Genomic DNA, 26,356 nt, shown 5'->3' on the forward strand with positions numbered 1-26,356 from the left:
AATGTGATTAAAAGCAGAGGAGGAAGAGTGGCAATAATCCAGGATAGAAAAGGGGTTTGAAAGGGGATGACAGTTAATAAAAAAAATAAGGGATTGAGGACAATGTAAAATTTTTTTATTAATTTTTATAATTATAATATTTTCTTTGACAGTACATATGCATAGGTAATTTTTTTTTTACATTATCCCTTGTACTCCCTTCTGTTCCGAGTTTTTCCCCTCCTTCCCTCCACCCCCTCCCCTAGATGGCAGGCATTCCCATACATATTAAATATCTTATATATTCTGCACATATATATGTGCAGAACCGAATTTTGTTGTTGTTGCAAAGGAAGGATTGTATTTGGAAGGTAAAAATAATCTGGGAAGAGAAACAAAACAAAACAAACAAACAAACAAAAAAATGCTCACAGTTTACACTCATTTCCCAGTGTTCCTTTTCTGGGTGTAGCTGATTCTGTCCATCATTGATCAATTGGGATTGGATTAGCTCTTCTCTATGTTGAAGATATCCATTTCCATCAGAATACGTCCTCGTACAGTATCATTGTTGAAGTGTATAATTATCCCCTAGTTCTGCTCGTTTCACTCAGCATCAGTTGATGTAAGTCTCTTCAAGCCTCTCTGTATTCCTCCTGTTGGTCATTTCTTACAGGACAATAATATTCCATAACATTCATATACCATAATTTACCCAAACATTCTCCAATTGATGGACATCCATTCATTTTCCAGTTTCTAGCCACTATGAAAAGGGCTGCCACAAACATTTTGGCACATACAGATCCCTTTCCCTTCTTCAGTATTTCTTTGGGATATAAGCTCAGTAGTAGTACAGCTGGGTCAAAGGGTATGCACATTTTGATAACTTTTTGGGCATAGTTCCAGATTGCTCTCCAGAATGGTTGGATTCTTTCACAACTCCACCAACAATGCATCAGTATGACTTGGGAATTATGTGCAAGATAGGTAAGAGGAATAATTTCAAGAACACAGATTTAGTACCACAAAGGATTATCTAATCTGCGTCTTCAAATTTACAGATGAGGAAATTGAGATTTAGATGGTTTTAGTGGCTTGATTGTTATGTCCATTGAGAAGCCAAATTAATGTGAAGAAATCCAAGAACCAGAGTAAGAAAGCATGATGGAGAGTACTTGTTAACAATCCATAGAGTTAGAAGTGATTATTGTCATTGGAATAGATTACAGATCATCTAGTCAGAGGTAATAGGTAGGAGTTTGTTAGGCATCTGCTGGAGTTCTTTTATCCCAAAATAGGGCAATTAATAATTCTTTGACTTGCCCCAAATAACAGTTTGACTGACTGTGAAGATATCATGTCAAACCTTTGTGGATAGGGACTTTACCTGTGATTTCATTGCTGGAACTCCTAGGTAAGGAAACTTACCTAACTAAAAAAGTTTCTCTGAAACTTTTAGTGTTAAGAGAGTTCCTTGGGACAGTGAGAAGTTAAATGACATGTCTATGGTGACACAGTTAGTATGTGACAAAGGTACAACTACCAAAATGGTGAAGGACCCTGTTCTTCCAAATTAGGATCAGCCAAAACAACTGATGATATTTAGCCTAGATAAGAAGAGACTGAGGAAGGACATGGTATCTTCAAACATTTGAAGGGCTATCATGTGAAAGGAAGAGCAGATTTACTCCATGTGACCCCACAGAGCTGAAAAAGGAACATGAAGTGAAAATGGTATTTATCCAAGGCTTAATATAAAATTTTTTAAAAAGCTTTCCCCAAATTAGAATATTTAGAAGGCTCACCTTCTTAAAGAAGCTTTTCCTGGTCTTTCTTAACCTTAGAGCATTCCTTCTGAGATTATTTCTGTTTTCAAAGAAAAGAAGGAAGGAAGGAAAATATAGGTAGATAGGTCGGTAGGTAGGTAAGATAAATGAATAAGCATGTAGATAAATAGAGATAGAAAGAATAGATGGGTTAGGTTGGTAGATGATAGGATGCATGGATGGATAGATAGGTAGGATGAGGTAGGTAAATAGAGATAGACTTTTAGGTATATAGATAAATAGATGCAGAGATTATATATATATATATACATATATATATATACATATATATATATAGATGAAACATAGGATAGATGATAGTTTTATATATATAAGAAATGATAAATAGGTAGGAAGCTAGGTATATAAATATAGATACATAGAAGATAGAATAGATGATAGATAGATACATAGATAGTAGAATACATACATAGATAGGATAGAAAATAGATGGATACATACATAGGTACTTGATAGAGAATAGAAAGATAAAACTAGATAGATAGATGGATTTGTCTTATTTGCTTGTTGTCTTCACCATTCAACTGGGAGCTTCTTGAGAGTAAGGACAGTGCCTGGAACATGTTGGTGCTTCAGTTACCAGGAATCCTCCTGTTTGTTGACTTAATGACCATTTATGAGAGAGATTGTAAAGGAAATTCTTATTCATCTCTTAGATTTTATGTCACACAATAGTTTAGCAACAGAAACAGGGACCCAGGTTCCATTGGCTGTTCATTCAGGGTTCTTTCCGTTGGTTTCTTCTTTCTATGTGTGCTTTGCCTCCTCAATTCACAGTTCATTCACTAAGTTATCAATTGCCACCATGAAGAGTAAAAGGGTCCTCCTTGCCATTGGATGTTCTGATGTCCTTGTGATGAAAGATTTCATGGTGTGGCTACTTTTAAATTGAGCCATATATTCTTTGTCACCTCCATGTTGCTCCAGGGCTGAAATCCTTTTGTTTCCTCACCCAGGATGGTTGGTGAGAGTATGTGGAAAACTTTGGAAACTAACAGTAATAAAACCATCAGCATCTTGAAAGTTCTAAAACCTGACACCACCTATCAAGTCAAAGTGCAAGTACAATGTCTGACAAAAGTGCACAACACCAACGACTTTGTCACCCTCAGAACCCCAGAAGGACGTAAGTGTTGTTAGGCCCCATCTGGGCCAGCAGGGATCTGCAGGCTGCTTCCTAGCCATGACCATGGAGCTGGTTCCTTGCTCCCTTAACTTTGAAAGTCTTACGTTAGTTATAGATCAATCTTGTGCCATTCTTTATTTTCTGATCTTTCATTCCTACCTTCCTGCTACCACCACTATGAGTATTCCTTCCTTTTTTGCTTTCCTCCCTCAAGCCCATCAAGGTATTTCTCTAACTTGTTTCCTATTGCTTAGTACTGTAGAGCTAGTTGATTGCATCGCTAAAGAGATGGGTCTGATTGCCTTTTTTTTTTCAATCAAAAGGTTATAAAGCAAATGAATATTATATCCAGAGTAGTCAGTTGGATTGCAATGACACAGCCAAGGCATTGTCTGGAATTCCCATTTTGGAATTGCCATGAGAGCCTGCAGCACATTCCTTTAAAAATATTCCCAGAGAGGACACACCTTTGTCTTCAGAGTGTAGGTTATTCTGAAACGAGCCAAAAGTCATTTTGAATCAAAGGAAATAAGGTAACAGGTCAAGCTTCAGATTACTTTTGGTACAAGATGAGAAAGAATATATGTTTCTTTGGCTCCTGAGGCTGACTTTGCAGGCAACTGCAAAAGGAGAATTCTGAAGAGGTTCTGAGCAGGGCAGCCTTGTTAAATAAATGTGCAGATGACTACTTTGACAGGGGCATAACTCACCTGAATATAAGAATTCTGGCTTGTTTGTTTTAAAAGTTTACTTTTTAGCTATACCATCTTGTATTTATCTGTGCAGGTTGAGCTCTAAGAAGCATTGTCTTTAATCCTTCAAAACCTTTCATTCTAAGGCATATTTTAAGGAAGCTGATTTGGGGCAAAAGAAGGGAAATAACTGTGATAATAGCCAAGTTTTCTATATGGGGGTTGTGGATTCTTAGGTCAGTAATTCCCCTCCAGCTCTCTGGCATTCGAGTTGGTTTTAACTCAAACCCATTTCTTTACCAGTTCCAGATGCTCCTCGGAACCTCCAGTTGTCACTTCACAAAGAAGTTGAAGGTGTGATAGTGGGTCACTGGGCCCCCCCTGCCAATACCCATGGACTTGTTCGAGAATACATTGTAAGTATCTGCTTGGCACTCCTCTACCCTCTGCCGCAGGCTTCTGGGCATGCTGAGGCAGAAGGAGAACCTTTATGACCAGGACTCCCTCTTCTGAGCAGGTCAGGTGCTTGTTGGATTCCTCAATTTGTCCTCTACTTACCTCTTTAGAATGGGACAGTCTTTTCACCTTTGTAAATCATTTTTCTGACTGCATTTTTTTTTCTTTTTTTTCTTGACCTTAGGTAGAATATGGTAGAAGTGGTACCAAGATGTGGGCCTCCCAGAGAGCACCTAGTAACTACACTGAAATAAAGAACTTGCTGGTCAACACTTTATATACCCTAAGAGTGAGTTGATAAATGAAGAGATAGTGGATATATATGGATATATAGTGGAAAGAAGACTGGGTTTAGAGTGAAGAGAAAACTGGCTTCACAACCCCTTTCTGGCATTTATGACTGTGTTTGGTGCCTCATCTGTAAAATGGGTATAATTATAGCACCTATCTCACAGCATTGTTTTGAGGATCCTGTGAGATATGTGTGATATATTTTGTAACCCTCAAGGTGCTATATATGTCAGTACCAGCCATTTTTAAATCTTTAATGCCTGTTTTAAAATTTTCAAAACCTATCAATGTTATTGCCACTTTCTGAGTACCTTGCTATTGTTTGTATTATAGCCACATTAGTGACCTATAAAGTACTTGAACTATTTTCTTTTAGAAAACCCTTAAGATGTATCTTCAAAATCTTAAGAAAGCCTTAAGAAATCTGAATGTCAGAGGTTCTTCCTACACAGGACTAACACGTAGCCTACTGACACTCAGTGGGAGAATGTAGATCTATAACGAAGCAAATTCAAGTGATACAGTGCTCTGGTCTTATCACCACAGTTAAGGGTACAGTCTGTCATCTCTGCTCACTCAGAGAGCCTCATTAGGAACAGGGGGAATATTTGTTTCCACTATGGTGGCAGAAGGCGACTTCATGACCTGGCACCATGGCCCAATCTTAGTGATCTGGCTCTGTTGCCTGCATAGTCACTTCTCATTTATCTGGTCTAAAAAAAAGTCACTGTAGTGGATAGATGATCCAGAATACTTCATAATCAAAAGCATTGGGATACTTTTTAATTTTTCTGATAACACATGAATGTGTCTTCTCTGGGAACATATAAGCTTCCAGAGAAAATAATGAAAATATGGAATCCTTGCTCTAAAGCCAGAAGAGACTGTGAAAGCTGTTGAGTCCAATTTCCTTATTTTACAGATGTAGAAACTGAGGACCAGAGGGTAAAGAGGCTTTCCTGGGATAACCCAGGTAGTAAACACCTGAGGTGGGATTTGAACCCAGGTTTTTTTGATATCTATTAAAATACCTTAATCATTATAGTATCTGGTTTAGAATAAACTAGAAAGTTGTTTATTTTTCCAGCCTTTGGAATTGGCACCCACAGAAGATGTGACAAACTAAAGAGTCAAAATCAGATTTTATCTCCAGAAACTGGGTTGACTTTTATTTCACTCTTTCCAGAGGTTAACTAAAATGTTCTCTTATGAATGAGTCTTCCAAACTCAAATATGTTCCGTTATTACCCATTTCTCTTTCACTACATGGTGGGGGAAACTCTGCCACATTTCATTTATAAATATACTTGGGTATTTGGATGATCTTAAAGAAGACAGGGCATATTTGTACAAAGTATTAATATTATGAGATCATTTTTATGTACAGACTAATGATTTCATAACATAGTTCTTGGGTGCACCAATAAGCAGGATTCCATTTTCTCATGACTCTGACAGTGCCTTTAGTGCCCCCAACAGGGCCCTACTTCTTTATCCCCTCCATCTACCACATTTCATTTGCCTACCTTCAGGGAAATGGCACCTTTTTGTCACTTCTTAAACTTAGTTTCTGGTGAATTGCCCTTATTTTATACTAACTCACTTCTACTTTTAAAAGGTTGCTGCAGTTACCAGTCGAGGAATAGGAAACTGGAGTGATTCAAAATCCATCACTACCATAAAAGGAAAAGGTAAATGATTCCAAGGCCTAAAGATGTGGTAAAGGTAGAAACCCTTTTGAAATTGGCCTAGGAATAAAGAAAACAGATTAGAATCTTCTCTCTTGCTTTATCTTGGGCTTATTCATGATGGTTTATAAATATTTTCTTTTGAGTAATTGTTTGGGTAAGTTTCTCCTAATAATTGTTTTTCCTTAAACAAAGCGTTCCATACAATTCAAAGATACATAGGGACTTATAGAGATCCCTTTAGAAATCCCATGGTCTATAGTCAGGCTACAGCCACGCTACCCAGGACTAATAATGTACTACTCTTATTCCTAAAATTTTATATGTTTGTAAAGTGGTGAATAGTTTGCCTACTATATTTTAAGTTCACAAATAAATCCATCTTATCAATCCAACCTTTGTCACTGTCTCCTAATAATGCTAGTACTGGTGGCTGGTGTTTGTGAGTCCAGAGCTAAAAACCAAAAGTCATCATTAGGCTTAGTTCACTTCAGTGTACACCATGAGTCACTGACACATGGTCCTGTGAGTTTAATAAGGACTGAAATTAAATCTCTTTCTAGCAAATAATTGTCTAAGTGAGTTCCTTATCATCTTGGAAACAGGCATCCTTACCTTTGGTTTGGTGGCTTTTAAAATCACAGAAGAAATTCTCTTGTAGTTGGAAATATTTGCCTAAAATCTGAGAAAAAATTTTAGCTATGCCTTTTGAGCTCCTGGCCTCCTACTACAATCTAGTCATTGATTCATATTAAAAAGAAGTTTTAATAAGTCAAACAAACTTAGGGAATCCAGTGTGAGACAGAATGAACTAGATGTTACAAGAAGGCTCTTGAATTTATGTTTCCCCCCTTCTCCCTCCCTCTCTCTCTTTCTCCCCCACCCTCTCTCCCTGTCTCCTTTTCTCCCTCTCTCCCCCTCTTTTCCTTTTCTCTCTCTCTCCCCCTCCCCCTGACTCTTTCTCCTTTCCTTTCCCTCTTCCCCTCCCCCCTCCCTTTCTTTTCTCTCTCCCTTACCTCCCTCTCCCTCTCCCCCCTCCAGAGAGTGAGAGATATACTTCTTATCATACTAATGATAAGAAGGTTTGCTAGAAGAGCCAATAGGAGAATATCTCTTTGATTCCTTAGATAAAGGAAAAACAGCCCCACATTTTAAAATTCTATTATTAAACTTATTTCATATGGTGGTATAGCAGCTGCACACAGGTGAACCAAATGCAACCTGTACTGAAGATAACTTTATATTGCATTAAAAAGTGACATTGTTTAGCTGACCTGCAAACCCAGCCACTGGAGAGACGGAGGCTGATGAATCTCTTGAGCTCAGAAGTTCTGAGTGGTGATGGGCTATGCTGATTGGGAATCTACACTAAGTAGTAATACTATGGTAATCTCTCAGGACTGGATTCCTAATAAAGGATGAGGTTAGCATGGGTCAGAAACGGAGCAATTCAAAGCCTTTGTGCCAGTCAGTAGAAGAACCTGGATTTATGAATAGCTTCTGAATTCTAGCTTGGATGAAACAGGAATACCTGGTCTCTAAAAACAAAAAAAAGATGCTGGTATTCATTTGACTTGTACCCTGGGCAAACTTAGAGTCAGAGGAACTATGTTCAAATATGTTCAAATGTGATGATTATAGCCTATGTGACTAGAGAACTTATTTAATATACTTGGTCCTAATTTGGACTAAGAAGGTCTCTGAGGGCTCTTTCAGCTCTAGATCTGTGACTGATGGTGGATGAACTTCTGCCTTAGGAGCAAGTGTAGGAAAGGTAAACCTGGCCTGCATTAGTGAGAATGTGTTCATCATCCATGAAAGGGCAGATCTATCCATGGCTAGATTGTAGGGGATCTGGGAACTTGGATGGATGGAGGGAATCTTTATTTTTACTAACCCTCAGTTAAAATTAAAATTTCTTTTCAATTATTTAAAAACAGTATTCTAAAAATGGGAACCATGGACTTCACCATGGCATAGAGAAGCCTAAGAATTCTTAGTCCCTAGTTGGTGATAATTAGGTTCTTTCTTCCTTTTCTTAGTTAAAGTACAAGATCTTTTTTCTTCCCCATATAGGTTATTTTAGACTGGGCTCTTGAAAACTCTGTCTTAGCTAATTAGGCTTATAGGCACATATCATCATACATGGCACATATTACTTAACAAATATTTATTGGTTTATTTAGAGCTGGAAGGGACCTTAGAGATTATTTTATCAGATCCTTTCACTTGTGAATAAAGAAACGGAAGACTAGATATATAAGATGAGTGATTTGCCCAAGATTTCATATAATAATCAACAGAGCTGAAATTTAGACTCGAGTTCTACCAGGAGAAAGTCATTAAACTGGAGAAGTGTGCAAGAAGGGCAGCTAAGACGGTCAGGAGTTTAAATTTTATATCATCTGGTGAAAGGAGAATAAGCTGATGCATTGAGGGCACAGCAAAATATAGCTATCTTTTTTTTTTTTTTTTGTCTTTATCTTTTGAAGGTCTGTTGTGTGAATAAGGAATTGAGCTTGTTCTTTTTGACCCCACAAGTAAAATTATGGGAAAATGCTACATAGAAGCAAATTTAGATTTGATTGTGAGATGGGGGATGAGAAAGCTTCCTAACAGTTAGCGCTATCCAGAAGTGGCATTACTGCCCTTGGCTGGATAGCCACTTAACGGATGTCTTTTAAAGGAATTTGTGTGTGTGTGTGTGTGTGTGTGTGTGTGTGTGTGTACATGTAAAAAACATGGTGAAGAGGTTTCAGAATCAAATGGTCTCTGAGTTGTAGGGGATCTGAGAAGACATCACTTTTCTTATAGACATATGTTGAGGTGATAAGTGTACTGTCTGTACATTGAAGTGGGGAGCTTGCCATGTTTTTCTGTACTCATCCTCCTGGGCTCTTAGCTTTAGTATGAGATTTATCCTCAGATAGGAGCATAGACTCCAGGTGGCAGAAAATTTTGATTCTAACACTGTCATTAGCTGTGAGAACTTGGGCAAGTCCTGAAGCCTAAATTTCATCATTTCAATAAATTCCATCCTCTCAATAAATTCTATCCTCATGGCGATGATACATGTATCACCTGTGAAAGAAATTATAAGGAACAGATGATTTAAATGTCCTAGATCGGAGGCCATTTAGGCAAATCCACTAATTTTACAGATGAAGAGAAAATTGAGACCCACAGGGATTATTTACCAAGAATCACATACCTAGTAAAGATCAGAGATGAGATTTGAACTTTTCTTTTAATTCTATAGAGTAGTAGTTTTCTATCTTAGCATATAAAGGGTAGCTGGGTGGTATAATGGATAGGGACCCTGAAGTCAGGAAAAAATGAGTTCAAGTACAACCTCACTTAATAGCTGTGTGACCTTGGGCTAGTCACTTCACTCGGTTTACCTTATTTCTTCATCTGTAAAATGAGCTGGGGGAGAAATGGTAACCATTTTAGTGTCTTTGTCAAGAAAATTCCAGATGGAGTCACGTTGACTGAAACAAAACAACCAGCACCACCACCTTAGCAAACAGCCTTCTAACAGGATGTAAAACTCTTTTGTGAATGTGAAGTGTTAAATAAATGTGAATTGTTATAGAAATTGGGGTTTCACTAGTGAGAGGATACCTGCTGTGATCCCAGTGCCTTTGGACAGTGGGCTTGAGGTCATTATTGTTAGGAAAAAGCCTCTTTTTAAAAAAGAACAGAATGAGTGCAGACCAATTCCCAAGGTCACGTAGGTGCCCAACCCTGAGTGAAGGATAACAGGTGGGCAAAATCAAGCAAAAGTGATACCCCCTGCATGCCCAGCCTGAAAGATCACTGTCCGTGGAACAGGCAGTGACCAAGTCTCATAGAAGTTGCTGGCTGTCAGTCATATTTCTTAAGATTCTCATTTTGAATTCTTCTCCATTTCCAGTGATCCCACCACCCAACATCCACATTGAGAACTACAGTGAAAATTCTCTCAGTCTCACCCTGGGAATGGATAGCAACTTTAAGGTAATAGGGAAATTTGTAGTCGGCGGTTGGTGGGGAGTGGGGCAGGTGGAAAGCAGGTAGACAGCTTATTCCCAGGGAGCTGACTCAGATGCCTTGAGTGATAGACTATACCCAGCATGAGATCCAATATGTCACAGTTTCAGTTGGATCAAGAGAAATGAATGACTCTGGTGATGTAATAATACCCTAACCAGGTTGGCTTCCTTCCTTTCACCTCTCCCAGCTCTTCCCCTCCCTCCCAACATTCCCCACCGCAAAGGAGAAGAATTACTTGGATCTTCATGTATAATTATCCTGCCTCAGCCTGGTGCTTTTTTTTTTTTAACTATGTAATTAAATGGTTCACAGCTACAGTGCAAATAAAGACTTGGTGTTAACAGAGAACGTGTGCCCTGTAATTTTCAGCTTTATTGGATTTCCTGGTGCTACGAGCTAATGCAGTGTTTCTCACACTAGAGAAGAGCCTTTGTGGGGAGAGGCTCTGATACTTTCCCAGGGAAAAACAGATTCCTGTATTTTCCTTCTCACCTCCCTAATTTCTACCCCCCACCGACTTCCATGGGTTGACCCTTTTTATACCCTCGTTCCTGCTTTCCATAAAGACTTCAAACCAATAGTCAGAGACATACCTTTGAATGACCTTTAGAGAGTTAGATTGGGTTCTTGTAGCTCCTCAGTGAATAGGAATGAATAAGAATGAATAAGAGGTCTGGAGGATGTACCTACAAAGTAGAGGCAGGAATTTCCCGGAATGGGGAAGTGTTCTTCTAGCTCTTAATTCCTTAGACTATATTGACTGTTGGAACTAAGGAGACTTAGAGTCTAGTCTCAGCCCTGACACTGCTTTGATACATGATCGGAAGGAAGTGATTTCCCTTTTCTAGGCTTCAGTTTCCTCAGTAAAATCAAAGGAGTAGATCAGATGATTTTATGCCCGTTCAACTCTTATCTCTCTTAACAGAACTTCTGCAATTTTGGGGTTGTGGAGCTGTAGCCCAAATTTTCTTTTTTATCTGTTTCACATGTTTTATATCTTAGCTCTTCTTCAGGAGGGACGACAGGAATAAAAGCTTGCAGACCACATGGGAACACAGGCTGAACTTTATAAACTGAAATCTTCCCTCCCCCCCCCAAAAAAATAAATAACACTTTGGTGCCATTTGCTTATTTTTTTCACAATGAAATGTTTTGTAGCATGACATGCCTTGGTACTGGCTATGTCCCCATTTGTCTGAAATTCACTGCCTTCTCACCTCTGCCTTTTAAGTATCCTTAGCTCAGCTCAGGTCTCACCTTCTATTAGGAGGCCTTTCCTCATCCAATCATTAGAGTTTCCTTTCCCCCCAAAAAAGAATTGTATTTGTTCCGAATATACTTGAATATATCCCTACACAAAAAATGTTCTCCTTTTGTCTTTCTATCTCCATTGTCTGGCACAGAGTAGGTGTTTAATAAACATTGATTAGTGATTAATCAGCCTGAAATTTCATTAAAAGGGAAGCAGTAGATGATCCTTGGTTTGTTTTGGTTTCAGTTGTGCTTGTTTTAATCCCTCCAGTTTTGAAGAGAGTCACAATACCATGAAGAAACAGGAAATAACTGCCCTGATAACTCTTTCTCTTGTTGTTTATTAGGTGAATGGCTATGTGGTGAACCTCTTCTGGGCCTTTGACACTCACAGACAAGAGACAAGAACTTTATTCTTACACGGATTGATAGCCTCACACAAAGGTAAAATGTGGCAGCCAGTTGACATTGATTGAGATTGAATGAGGTATTTATTTCCAAGCAATGTAGGTTTTTCAATATTGAAACTAGTTAGTGAATGCCCAAGTGGAATTTCTTTCCTTTGAGGGTTATTCAGCTTGGAAAAAGTATCCTCCATTCTGGAAAGTTTAGATGTTTTATTCTGGATAGAAAGAAAGAAGAGAACAAGGCGAAGAAAGAAATGAAGGAAGGATGGGTTAATTGATTGAGGTCTACTATATGCCGGATATTGTGTTAGGCATATTACAAATATTATTTCCTTTGAAGGCAGAGAAATGGACTAGATAACCTCTTAGTGTCTCTTATATACCTGAGGTTCTGTTTCTATTAGAATATTGGATAATAAAAGGAAAATGGAAACCATTTCCTGTAAGCTTTTTTCTCTGAAGTTGATACTTAGATTACAGGTTAGGTATATCATATTGACCAGCCAAAGTGGCATTCCTTGCTCAAGACTGTAACTCTTTATTTCTGGAGGGAAAAAAAATCCATATTGGTGCTCTCTCTCATTCCTGAAAATATGAAGCTTTTGATCTGAAAATTCATTAAAAGAGTCAGGTGCCAGATAATAGTTAAGCTTTCCCTTTTGCCTAAGATAGAATTTTCCATGAGGGGGGCCACCTTTGGAATGTGAAGGACTGGCAGGGGTAGCCCTTTTCTTTCAGAGCATTCCAAAGTAATCTCTCATGTATCTTTCATCATTACCTAAGGATGTAGTCTCATAAATAGATTTCCCAAATTATGGAAACCAGTGCCAAAACTACTTAAATTTTTTTAACTCTTCCCTTTACTATAAAAAAATTAGATGTATATGTGAATTTTATAGTGTGTGTGTGTGTGTGTGTGTGTGTGTGTGTGTGTGTGTGTGTGTGTGTGTTTCTGATTCTTCCCTCAGTGTCTTGTTGGCAACTGTCACTTAGAAGCATTGACTCTTAGGATTGGACAGTACTTTAAGTCCAGTCCAAAGTATCCCAATAAACAATAAACCTCCAACAATATAGATGTCTCTTCTGCTCTAAATTATGCCTTTCTCTGCCCTTATTTTCAAGAGATAGCCCCCTTCAAATCCCTTTGCAGTTTCTGAGCCTGGCCATGTCCATGGAAACACTTGAGGTGCCTTTCTTAGATGCCATTGCTAAAGATTTAAGTTCCCTGATTCCTATCCTGTTTTAATAAGATGCTACTCTTACTTCCATTCCATTTCTAGGATGGGAGCTTCAACAGCAGAATTAAGAAAAAGGAAGTAAAAAAGCCAATCTCTGTAAACATCTTTCCTACCATTGAGGATTGGGACATTCAGATCATTGCAGTGTTCCCAATATCCATGGTCCTAATTCCTCCCCTTTTCTCTATGTCCTGTTCATCTCTTTACTCACAATTCCTGCCCCAGATTCTAGGATGATGATGGGTAATTAAATTTTAAGCTGAATAGACACAATATTCAGAATGAGGGAAATGATAAATCTTATTAGCCTTCCCTGGTTAGACTACTTCTCTACATGTTTATCCAAGAGATTGACATACTTCTGTCCATAGCAAGCTGTTATGGGCCAAAACTCTGAACTTAAACAAAGGATTCTTAAAAGATACTAAGTCAGTGGAATGGATAGAGACAATAATTATCTAATTTAGCATGGTTCAGTATGATTGATTAATCATACAAGGAGATGTTATGGGCCAGAACTTGAAACAAGGTACTAAGTGGAATTGAGGAGACAATGGTTAAATCTAATTTAGCATTGATTTAATCCTACAACAAATAATGGCTTTCTAGTGATATAATGACTGGTGTATACTCAATGTGGGGCATATAAGGAGAAGCTCTCAGGGCCAGAGGGGACAGTACACTAGAAGCTCTTGGAGGCTTAAGACAGATTCATTCCATCTTCCACCTTTGTTGTGGATGGAGGCTGAAGCACAAAAGCCTTGGAAGTCGGGGAGATTCAGAAGCCAGAGAAAGCAGGCAAGAGCTCAAGTTCTCGAAACCAAGGCCAGACTGAAAGGCTCTCCAGAAAGCTGCCCAGCCCCAGGAAGGACATAATAAAGGATCTGGACTATAAGAAAGCTAACCAGGCCACAGGAAAGGAGACAAGACTTGGAAAGAGACAACAAAGGATTTGGACTTTAACACCTGGCTGTGTTTGGGATGATTACTGAACTGAAATGAAGGGTGCCTCTGGAGACCCCAAGAAAACCCCAACAAGAGAAGATTAGATTTTGGAGAGACTATTACAGGAGGGAGGCCAAAATGGTAACGAGACTGATAACAATTCTATTAGAGAATTGGTTAAAATAATTAGAAATATTCATTTTGGAAGAGTTGGAAGACAAGTGATATTTATCTTCAAATTCTGGAAAAAACTTATTAAAAAAAAGATTAGCTTTGTTTTGATTGTCCCTAGAAGAAAATCTCTTAAGAATTTCAACCAAAATTATAATGGGCTAACTTGTGGAATAGTGAGCTCTCCTTAATAAATGTCTTCAGGTAGAAGCTGGCTAACCATTTCTTAGAGATGTTTTGGATAGATGGTAGGATTTGATATGGGGCTAGATCAAATAATATCTACAATTACTTTTAATTCTAAATTAATATGATTCATTTTTTTTAGAAAATTATTTTCTCTTCCAATCTCCTCCCATTTGAAAAGAAAGAAAAATAAAGTTATAGCAAATATGGATAGTCAAACAAACAAATCCCCATATTTACCATGTCTAAGAAATAGACCTAATAGTAGTAGAATCACTGGATCAAAGAGTATGCAGTTTATTAACTTTTTGAATTTAGTCTGGACCAATTCACAAATCTTCTAACAGTATGTTTTCCTCCAGCCCCTCAAACATTCATTATTTTCCTTTTTTATTATATTTGCCAATGTAATGGATGACTGAGGAAGAATTTTTGAGTTTCCTTAATTTGCATTTCATCAATTATTAGGGAGTTGGAGTAGTTTTTTTATATAGCTGTTATTTCTTCCTAAGAACTGTCTATTCTTATCCTTTGACCATTTACCAACTGGGGAAAGATAACTGATAATATAAAATGTCTAGGGAAATAAGAATCTGAACAGGTGTGAAGAATCTTTCTTCACTCTTCTTAATGGCAGAGGCTTTGATTTTATTGTTATTATTATTATTTTGCCTCCCCTAAACCCTCACCCAGTGCTTTGTACATGGCACTTAATAAATAGTGGTTTAGTACATGAACAACTCCACCATTATTATCTGGGCTTAGGTCTTGTCTTCTCCTAAGTCCCAGTTTAAAAGAGGGGGGACAGAATAAAAATCCCAGGAAAAAAAAAAAAAAAACTTACTCCTGGATTGTTCACCATCATTGCTCTAAAGAATATGTGATCTTGTTGAGGGGTGAGAATGCTCTAACAATGGAGGTCCCTAGGCTGGTGTTGCAGGTTTTGTAAAAAAATTTGCTGTCCCAATCACCAAGTGAGGTTTTTGGCAAAATGGGTTTATTTCACTGAGAAAGCATTTCTCTCAGTGGGCCACTTCCTCATTTACTTTTTTTTTTTTTTTTGCTTTTTGTATTTGTCCAATTGGATTTTTAAATGACTTGTTTTGTTCTGTGGAATTTTTTTCTATTTCACAAATTCTGTTTTTCTGGGAGTTGTTTTCTTTTTCCATTTTATCAAATCTATCTTTTAATGAATTATATGCCTTTTCCAGACCCTTTTGCAGAGTTTTCCTTTCCTTCCCCATTTTTCTTCTAGCTCTCTTTTAAGATTCTTTTAAATTTCTTTTAGGAGAGCCTTGTGAGATGGGGACCAGTTTATATCACCTTTTGGGGCTTCATCTGGAGACAGTCTTCCTTTAGTCTCCTTAGGGTTTGAAATCTGTTTTTCTTTTTCGCCATAGCAGTTGTCTATTGTCAGAATTCTCTTTGCATTTTTACTCATTTTTTTAAAAAGTTAAAAATTAAAGCTTTTATGGCAGGGGAGGTTTTCCAAGCTTCCTCTACAAGTGGCCATGGGGTCCGTGCTTACACCTGATGCTGGGTGGGCATGGTCAGGTCCAGTGAGACTCTGGCATTTCAGGGTTCTCTATTTACCTTTTGTGTTTGTGTTGGATGTTTTATAAATTCTCTGCTAATCTACTGGCTTGCAGCCAGGGCAAAGTAGCCAACACTGCTGCTGTAGATTCCTTCCAGTAGATTCTCCACCATGCAGAGTCTGTACTGCTTCAGACTCTGTACTGTTATCTATGCTCAGCTGCTTGTGCGTGCTGGCTGAATCCTTCCGATTGAAAAAGACTGTTTCTTGTGATCTTTGACATCATCTTCTGCTGATAATTTGCTGCATTCCCAATATTCGTGGATTCTGCTGGTCCAAAGCTAATTCAGAGGCTAGATTTGCTAATTAGTCTGGGTCTTGTAGGAGGTGGTCAGAAAGAAATGTGTGTCATCTCCTCCATCTTGGCTCCACCCCCAGAAGTCCCAGTAGGCCACTTCCTGATTAGGAAGATAGCAAAGTTTGGGATACAATCTTGGTTTTTATTTAGCCTTCTATGGTTTGAGGCTAGGGAGAGATTAAGGGCTAATTTCCAAATCAATAAGGGTAGTGATTGTTTCCCACACCAATTAGAAATGGGAACCAGGCAGGAGGGTGGGGGATGGATTGAGATTCAGGTGGGGATCATTTTTAGGAATTTCCCCAGGCCAGGTGGCCCACCCTCTACAAAGATCAGGGGGACACAGAGTCCTATTATCAATCTCATTAATGTGAACACTCCTTGTAACCCACCTATTAAGGTTTTGCTTTGTAATTGAGTACCATGGAATCCCCTAAAACACAAAGAGCTTAATTGACTCACCCAAGTTCACTCAGCTAATAAATAAGCAGAAGTAGAATTTGAACCCATTTATTTGGTTCTGAGATCTTCTGGCCTCTATTATGTTGTTTCTGAGGGTTCTCTTAATAGTTCTGTAAAGAAATCAGGTGTTGTCAGAAATGATGTTGGAAGAATAGCCTGATGAAAATCTCATGGTGTGTGAGCTACAAGTATGAAGTTATTTCTACTTTGTTATAATGAGTCTATAATTCAATATATAAACTGTAGCCTAATTTTCTTTGTCTGCCTCCTGACTTTTCCCTAGTGAACAATCTAACTGCTCACACATCCTATGAGATTTCTGCCTGGGCCAAAACAGATTTGGGTGACAGTCCTCTGGCTTTTGAGCATGTGATGACCAGAGGCATTCGTCCACCTTCTCCTAGCCTCAAAGCCAAAGCCATCAATCAGACAGCGGTTGAGTGCACCTGGACTGGACCAAGAAATGTGGTGAGTTAGTAGGAGAGCCTACACAAACACTGACTAGGTTCACTCCTGTGACCCCAGGTCATGGAATTTGGGGGGTTCAAACTACTATTGTTTTACTACCCCTGAAACAATTTAAGAAGATAGCTTTTCCTTTAGGCTATTTGGTGTGTGACCCTTTGGAATAGCATTGCCTTTTCTCTCCTAGCAAGAGATTATTAGTTTTTACTTTTTCCCAGGATGCCTTGCCATACCATGGCCTGGGCTTCAACCCTGTGAACATGAGTAAAAAGCTTCCTCGTAGTGATGTCATAGTAAGTCCTGTGTGCTAGAATGTTGGAGGGCTTTGTCCATCCCTCATGCTGTGGGATGGAATCTGATAGCAATATTGAGTACTGAAATGAAGCAGAGAGTATACTCCTTTCTCAATGGTAGGGAAAGCTAGAATGGTCTCTGCCTCCTTTCCATATACCTTTGGAAAAAATTATTTGCTAATACCTACTTTGCCACATTTAGCTCACCATTCGGCAAGAAGCAGCATTGTGGCATGAAGAAGTTCACAGGGCCAAGAACCAGAAGTCTTGAGTTCCAAGAGCTACACTAGGACTATGGGAGTTTGGACAAGTGGTGTAGCCTCTCTGTATGCCTTTGCAGTAAAACGGAAAAACTCATTAATCCCTTTTCCTCTGGGAGATGAGAAAAAATTAAAGAAAAAAATGCTTATGACTGTGTGTCAGAAAAACTGGGTAGGACTTACATGAAATGATAGCAGGATAAAGTGAGCAGAACCAGGAGAAGAACATTGTACACAGTAACAGCAATATTGTACGATGAGCATCTAAAAAGTACTAAATTCATCACAGCAATAAAATGATCTAAGACAATCCCAAAGACAATAATACTAATATTGTATGATGAGCACTTATAAATTATCTCAGCAATAAAGCAATCTAAGACAGTCCCAAAGTACTCAGATGGAAAATCCTTTCTACATCCAGAGAAAGAGAGATGACCTTTAAATATAGACTGAAAAATTCCCTCCTTCCCTCCCTTCCTCTCTTCCTGCCTCTCCTCCCTCCCTTCTTTATTTCTCTCTCCCTCTCTTCTTTATTACTCTCCCTCCATTTATCCTCTCCTCCCTCCTTCCTTTTCTTCCTCCCTTCATCCTTTTCCTCCTCCCTTCCTCCCTCTTTTCTTCCCTCCCTTCCTCCTCCTTTTCCTTTCTCTCCCTCCATATTTCTTCTCCTCCATCTTTCCCTTCCTCCTTCTCTTCCTGCCTCTATCCCTTCTTCCCTTCATTCCCTCCTCCTTCCCTTCCTCCCTCCTTCCTTTTTTTTTTTTTTTTAAGAGTATATGGAAGTCTTATTAGAGGCTAATAGACTCCCTCTGGATCATTTGGTTTCCAGATTTCACTAAATACAGAATGTGAGGAAAATGAGGCTGCTCCTTTCAGAATGATGAACTAATCACCTGTCTTGTTTTCTGACTTCTGTTCAGATGTATGGAGTTTTCTACGCCACATCATTTCTTGACCTCTACCGCAACCCAAAGAACCTGACTACCTCATTCCACAATAGCACAGTCATTGTCAACAGAGATGAACAGTACTTATTTCTGGTATGTTTCTCTTAGGCTCACAATTTCCTTTTTTTAAAGCATAGCTAAGTGGCTGAATTGATTAGCTCCCAACATTGTTAAGTTGGAGACATTTCTTCTCTCAGCAGTGTAACTTTGTGACCCCCCAGACAAATTACTCATCCTCTGTTTGCCCATCAGGATCATGGGGCAGTGGCCTTTGCTGCTCTCTCAGGGATTTTAAGCCTTCTTCCCTGAGCCATTTTCTGTGAAATGTTCTGATCTTATCAGAGACTATGGAGTAACAGCATTTTTAACCATGTTATGTTTGGGGTGGATGTGATTGGCTCCAGGTTCGGGTAATAGTCCCATACCAAGGCCCGCCTTCTGACTACATTGTGGTGAAGATGATCCCAGACAACAGGCTCCCTCCTCGACACCTTCATGCAGTGGACATTGGGAAGACCTCGGCTGTCATCAAATGGGAATCACCATATGACTCTCCTGACCAGGATATGGTGAGCTAGCTGCCCCCACATACTTGTGGCCTTGGAGTGCTTCCTTGGGTGCCTGTGGATCCAGTAGCTAGACAGTATTGTTGAGGAAGAAAGGCTTTGGGGGCACTGGTTTTGTGGTCAACAGCTCAGCAGTGTGTCCCTTCTCTCTGAAGCCTGAGCTAAATCGGTGAGGAGCGAGGTGCTCCCCTGAGAGCAACCACTTCCTGATAAGACATAGATGTAGGAAAGTCTCTGATCCCTTCCTGAGTTTGATCCCCCTAAAGCTGTTCTCTGGCAGCACCAGTGACCATTGACTCAGCTCCTGTGGTTTTTTACTGGTTGCCCTTTTGCTTCTAGCTGCCTGGCCAAAGGCAGATTTCTTAGCAGGGCCATGCAGATAAGTGAGTCTCTTCATTTTCTGATCAAGACACCTTATATGTTTGCCTTTGCTTCTCATGTTTTGGGGGAGATAGTCAAGGATAGAAGAGCCTGGTGTGCTATGGTCCATGGGATCACGGAGTTAGGCGCAAGTGAAAGCCTGAACCAACCCCAAGAACTAATACCCTCAACAACCACTGATAACCAAAGTACTGCCTCGGTTTTTATGGGCTAAGTGGTACTTCCATGCCCTCGGTTTGCACTAATTACAGGAATGGTCCGGGGAAGCATCACTGTCTTGAATTGATTGCTCTTTAAATGGATTTCTCCATGAGTGATGGATTGAGGGGATTATAAAAGTGTACATGCCTACCTTCTTCCTTCCTAGATTTGTTTCCATTATGAGTATTATTCTTTTCCTTCCTTGCCTCCATTCCACATACATGACATCAGTCAGAATAGAAGAAAGTATAAAGTGTATTTACTTAGATCTTGCATTGAACTGCAGCCAAATATATCCCAAGACTAGGCATTTTCTTCTCTTTCCTCCCTAGCCACACACTCTGGCTATTATTGCTTCAAGGGAAACTAAATCCCGAGTTGACATTTTTCCTCCTTATTCCATTCTGCTGATATCTTGATAAATGAAGTCTCTCTTGATGTCATGAGTGGTGTCTTGGTATATATTTGATGGTTTCAGCCAAAGTTCTACCAATAAATCCTTGTAATGAGGTTGAGTCCTACTTGGGTCCTTTGGATCCTCAGAGGATGCATCTGGATACTGTAGTTCGGAATGATGTTGCCTAGGATCCTCATGTCTAAATATGGTCACATTACATCATATGTTATATATCCAGAAAGGAGGAAAAAACATTGCAAAACTGATAAGCATTAATGTGGTTTTCTCCTCCTCCAGCTATATGCTGTGGCAGTTAGAGATTTAATCCGAAAGACCGACAGGAATTATAAAGTGAAATCCCGGAATAGTACAGTGGAGTACCTGATTAACAAATTGGAACCTGGTGGAAAATATCATGTTGTTGTACAACTCGGAAACATGAGCAAAGAAGCCACTGTGAAAATTAATACAGGTAAGAAAAAGAGGGGTATTGCATTATCTGATGCCAACTGGATCTGAAAGGTAGGCATGAAGTGTTTTAAAGCCCTGACCCTTCCCATTCTATAATTTCTCTGCCCAGGCCTGTCCCACAGGGAAAGATGGTGGTGCCAAGTTGGGAAAGAGAAGAGCTGAGTTTGGGGAAGGGGAGGAATTAGGTATATTAAACTCAGCCGAGCCATTGTCATTCTACATCCTCAAAGCTTTGGCGTGGTGGGAGTCCTCAAGGGCCATGAGATAGGAACTCTCCCTTTTGGCAGACATTTTCTCAGTATTGCTGAGATCACCAGAGTTAGAATTTGTCCAGTTATGTGGAAAATATAGTTGGCTCTTTTATGCCTCTCTTCACCAATCTCCCAGACTTATATAGAGTGATGGGTATGCTGCTGATACTCTGTGAGTATACTGCAGAGAATAGAGTTGAATGGTTTTCTCAATCAGTGGAATTCATCTATATTTTTGTTATTAGCCACCCATATGTACCCTTGATATGTATCCAAGGTCTTCTTGCCTCTCCCCTCACCTCTTTCCAATCCATCTTATATCTTAACTGCAAAATTCATCTTTCTAAAGTGTCATCTTTGACTCTTTATTCACCTCACACATTCATTCAGTTGTCAAATATGTCATTTCTTTTTCTATACTATCTCTTGCATATGTCCTCTTCTTTCCACTCATACAGCTACCATCATCACCTCTTGGATGGATTATTGATATGGCCGTCTAATTATACTTTCTGCCTCAAGCCTCTTCCCATTCCAATTTATCCTCCACTTAGCCACCAAAATGATTTTCCTGAAGATCCTGCTATCTCTTAAGAAACTCCAGTGACTCCCAGTTACTCTAGGATAAAATGTAAATGCCTCTTATTGCACATAGAAATCTTTTTACAAACTTATCCCTTCCAGTCTTCTTACTTCCTGCCATTCTTGCCCTGCTTGAATTTCTGCCCATAACATCTCCATTACCTTGCACTGGCCTTTTCTCATGACTCCTCATCCCTACTTCTTTGAGAATCAGCCCAAGGGTGGGGGTACAAACAAAGCAGCTAGGTGGTCTGGTGCATGGCGTGCTAGAGTTAAGTCAGAAGAGCTGAGTTTATATTCTGCTTTGGAGACTTAACTAGAGTGTGATCCCTGCCAAGTCACTTACTTGCTATCTCAGTTTCCTCATCTGTAAAATGATGTTAGTACTGTCTACGTTATGGGAATCAGCTGAAATTTAGTGTGTTATATAAAGGCTAGCTATTATTATCCTCCTGGCTGCTAGTAAATCTAAAATTAACTTCCTTTGTGTATGTGTGTGTGTGTGTGTGTGTGTGTGTGTGTGTGTGTATATATACATACCCACCTATACTAAATTATAATTAGGTATACACATATTTATATCTCTAGATAAATATTGAATATTTCATATAATGTGTGTATATGTATGTATATACACACTTTGTTACACGTGTATCTAGATAGATATATATGAATCATATATATGTATGTGTGTGCATATGTTTGTGTTCTGTATGTACTCATATGTTATCTCCCTAGTTAGACTGTAAGTTCTTGTTGTTTTATCACAATTTTTGAATGTTTGAATATTTGAATTTAGGTTTTGAATACCTATATGTCACTCATTCTTCTGCTCAGAGTCTGCCAAATCTTATCTATCAAATCAAGTTTGATGTGCTTAATCTGACATTCAAAGCCCTCTACAATTTGCTACCATTTTACCTTTTCAGCCTTTTCTCACACTGCTTTTCTCTTAGCTGAATGACCTCCAATTCCATGTACATTCTGTATTTTCTCATTTTCTTGTTTCTGTTGATGCTCTACCTTGTACCTGCAATGTCCTTCCCTACCCTTGCTTTAACCCTTGTTTTTTAACTACTTGTTTTTTAAACCTAATTCAAATGCTGCCTACCCTGTTCTTCCTTGAATCTTTCTCTTCAGGGAAGGGAAGTGCCTCAACCCATTCCCATCTGACAGTAGTCTTTCCCCTGTAGGATCTCACTTTTCTAAATGGATTTAATCTGTATTATTTTGTTGTACTTGATCATAAACTCCAGAAAGGCAGGGACTATATTTTCTCTGCTCAGTTTCTCCTCACCCCCACCCCCACCCTACCCTTTTCTCTCAAGTTTAGCATAATTCTCTGCATTCAATTGGGGCAAAACAAATAAGTGAATTGCAGAGGTGTGTGTGCTACAGTGGGAATTTAGACTATGGAGGAAAGGTCTTAGAATGAACTTTGGGAATCAGGATCAAAGGCCGCAGAATGTTTTTGTGGGCTGCAAAGAGGGATATCTGTGGGTAAAGGGCCTCAAGTGTGTTTGTTTGGGCAGTGTGAGAAACATGAAATACTGATGAATAGAAGTAGCAGAAGCAGTTCCTTTTCTAGGTACTTCCCAACTCAGCAGATGCTTCCTCTTTTCTGTGTATCCAGCACTCCTAGGGGGAGGGATGATGGTACCAGAGCAAAATCAAGAACCAGCGGCCAAAGGCTGTATCTTTCCATGCCCTATTCCCTTGGTCCCTCTCCCCAGCAATGGCCACCCAGCTGAGACTCATATTCTAAAAGGTATCCAGCTCTATGTGCTCTACTAATGGGGATCCTCATCTCCTCTTCAATTTTCAGTGTCATTATCTGCACCAGATGCCTTAAAAATCATAACAGAAAATGACCATGTTCTTCTCTTTTGGAAAAGTTTAGCCTTAAAGGAAAAGCATTTTAATGAAAGCAGGGTAAGTGCCTTATTCATTCTAATTGTCTTTTTTTTTTCTCTTCTGACTTGGGGAATCTGGTTGAAATGTTCTTTCAGAAACGAGCTCGTTAACAGAAAGCTTGGCATAGATGGAGGGCAGAAAAATAGGGCAAGGCAGTGAACTTGAGAATTAAAGGACCATTTTCTATGTGATTGCTAATTAGTGAAATGTTTATGTGGCACATTAAGGATAGAAATCACCACACTAAGCACTTTTCCATCCTGAACTCTTCACTTAGAGTGGGAGATGGACTGGGGCAGACATTGTGAGCTGAAATGAGAATGATTCCACCTCAGACCACTGAGCTGCACCTTTCTCAGAACTGGATTTAAATCCTAGGCCTGTGTGACAACTGAACCTTTCTGCTAAAACTTACCTGCCCAGTTACAGACAGGTTACATTTGCATCAGAAAAGGAAATTCTTACATCAGTAAAATTACATTTACTTGATGTGTTATTAGTACTCTATATTGTATCCTCATGTCTCTACTTTCCAGTTATGAGGTCACTCTCCCTAGGTTGGTTATTGCCATCTTGATCCTCTGAGATCAAAGGACATCACCATGTTGGGGTCCAGGTGCAGTGTGCCCAACTGTGGCTCATCCAACCATTATGAGCTCCCAGATCTCTACCACAGGTTGGGACCACATAGTCTCTGTGAACATTAGGTGGAAATGTCTCTAATTTGCATGTTTCATGTTTCTTTTGAGTTACTGCATTTTCCCTAAGACCTTTCATGGAAAGAGCACAAAGCTAGAAGATCTGAGTTCTAATCTCAGCTTAGCTAGCCATAGACTTGATCTACATCTTTGCCTAGATTATTTTACTCCTCAGTTTCCTTTACGATAAAATGATGGGTTTGGATCAGGACATTTTTGAGGTTCCTTAAAATTCCAACTTCTTGATATGGTTCTTTATTTGTGATATATCCTCATCTATATGTTTGCTCTTAGGGTTACGAGATACGTATGTATGACAGTGTGATGAATATCACGGCGTACCTTGGGAATACCACTGACAATTTCTTTAAAATTTCTAACCTGAAGATGGGCCACAATTATACTTTCTCTGTACAAGCAAGATGCCTTCTCAGTGGGCAGATCTGTGGAGAGCCCGCAGTACTTCTCTATGATGAATTAGGATTTGGTAAGTTACCAGCATCTTTGGTTTCTGTCTTCAGTTTTCAAAAGACTCCAAGCTTCTCTATAATATCTTACTCATATACATTGATAGTATTATAATTAAACTTTGTGATTAGCCCAGAATCAGAGTTAGCACTTGACAGAGTTGTTTCCCAACAACTTTCAAAATAAAGAGGTGGGGCAGGCTTAAAAGATTTAGAAGCACAGTTAGTCCTAAACAACAAAAAATCAGCAGCCATTACATGCCTGGCTTTTGTGGCATATTATGTATGAATTGTGCAGATGCATAAACATATGTGTGTGTTTTTTTTTTTTTTTTTTTTGGATGCCAGCTCCCTCCTCTTTCCCTTCACCAGTCACTGTGTAGGTGTTCTGATGAGTTATGTCATTGTGGGTGAGAAGGCCCTCATTTACTAGAGAGTAAAACCAAACAACAATAAAACACACACACCTCATCTTGTGGGATCGGTCACTATTTATCAAAATGCTTTGGTGACACCATTCCAGAGACAGGCTCAGGTGAGAGAGTCCTGGTTCATTTAATGCTCTTTCCCAGAAAGTTAGTTCCTGTCTTATAGCTAAGTCAAGATTCCATGCTTATGTTTTGCCTTTCCTCTGTGAAGTCATTTACATTGAGAAAAAAGAGCCTAGGGTCCAAATCTTACCTTCCAGTTGTTATTTTTTTCCTATAGATAGTTATAAACATTTTTATAGAAGAGTTGAGTTCTTTTATCCTAAAACAAAAAATTAGTTACAGCCTATAAGTCAGTCACTTAACGGAGCTTCAGGTAATTGCAATTCAGTGAGACTTGGGTGCCAAGTTGGGGAAATAATTGCTATCTCAGTAATTAGTGGTCTGGTTTCACATCATCTTGTATACGGCAAGCAAGTGGTCTTGAGTAATAATGCTAATGAAATCAACGTTGATATCCCCAACAGAGATCTCCCTTTTAAGGGATCATATAAAAAAACCATCAAGGCAGGGATTAAGCGTCTAATGTAATTACTATATTTGCATTCTCAAGGTCCATGGTCTGTCAGCTCATTCCAAGCAATCAAAAAAGAGTCATACGTAAGAACATGTCGTATAAGATGGGTCAGGGAGAGGGAGACCAGTGGGGCAGGCAGGAAACTTGAGGGGACATCTCCTCTATTCCCCAGTCCTCAGGCATGCAGCTGATTGATAGATGTCTTGTATTGGCAGGTGGAGATGCATCAGCATTCCAGGCTGGAAGGTCAACTGATGTGGCTGCCATTGTGGTTCCCATATTATTCCTGCTGCTGGTGACCGTGGGGATAGGGTTCATAGTTCTTTATACACGGCATCGGAGGCTCCAAAATAGCTTCACCGCCTTTGCCAATAGTCACTATAGCTCACGGCTTGGCTCAGCCATTTTCTCATCAGGTGATGATCTCGGTAAGCACAATTTGATTGTGGTGGTGATTTACCTTTAAACCATACATTCTCTAAGCCCGTGATTCACTTGAAGGCCTGTCTTTTGGCCATTTCATGTGTACTGCCCAAGTGGGTTATTCATTAGTCAGCACTCCACAGCATTCACAATTGGAATGGGTTAGTTTAAATTAAATTTAAATTAGGTCTTTATCCCACCTTTATCACTTATTCTCTTGACCTTGGGCAAGACATTTAATTTTTTAAATTTTTCATTTGTAAAATAAGATATTGAATTTAGATGTCTCAGAAGTCCCTCTGAGCTTGAGGTTATAATCCTTGACATCTTAATTCATATCTGATATCAACTGCAGCTTCTTGA

The 26,356-nt window shown here is 39.2% G+C and overlaps 1 protein-coding gene across 2 annotated transcripts in view; it reads left to right on the forward strand.

Moving 5' to 3' along the window:
- Positions 1 to 26,356, forward strand: part of SORL1 (sortilin related receptor 1) — a 206,326-nt gene that overhangs the window by 178,598 nt on the left and 1,372 nt on the right. The window contains exons 35-47 of one of the 2 annotated variants that reach the window (XM_074302640.1): positions 2,786 to 2,955; positions 3,951 to 4,063; positions 4,288 to 4,392; positions 6,013 to 6,085; positions 9,999 to 10,081; positions 11,716 to 11,812; positions 16,953 to 17,137; positions 18,611 to 18,730; positions 19,042 to 19,206; positions 20,480 to 20,654; positions 23,312 to 23,418; positions 24,393 to 24,585; positions 25,786 to 25,998. In XM_074302640.1, coding sequence (XP_074158741.1) covers positions 2,786 to 2,955; positions 3,951 to 4,063; positions 4,288 to 4,392; positions 6,013 to 6,085; positions 9,999 to 10,081; positions 11,716 to 11,812; positions 16,953 to 17,137; positions 18,611 to 18,730; positions 19,042 to 19,206; positions 20,480 to 20,654; positions 23,312 to 23,418; positions 24,393 to 24,585; positions 25,786 to 25,998 — 1,799 coding nt within the window. Of the gene's footprint in view, positions 1 to 2,785; positions 2,956 to 3,950; positions 4,064 to 4,287; positions 4,393 to 6,012; positions 6,086 to 9,998; positions 10,082 to 10,304; positions 10,401 to 11,715; positions 11,813 to 16,952; positions 17,138 to 18,610; positions 18,731 to 19,041; positions 19,207 to 20,479; positions 20,655 to 23,311; positions 23,419 to 24,392; positions 24,586 to 25,785; positions 25,999 to 26,356 lie in introns of those variants that run through there. The other variant, XM_074302641.1, reaches the window with a different exon arrangement.

This window comes from Sminthopsis crassicaudata, chromosome 3 (genome assembly GCF_048593235.1).
Source record: "Sminthopsis crassicaudata isolate SCR6 chromosome 3, ASM4859323v1, whole genome shotgun sequence".
In the NCBI taxonomy this organism is placed as follows: domain Eukaryota; kingdom Metazoa; phylum Chordata; class Mammalia; order Dasyuromorphia; family Dasyuridae; genus Sminthopsis; species Sminthopsis crassicaudata.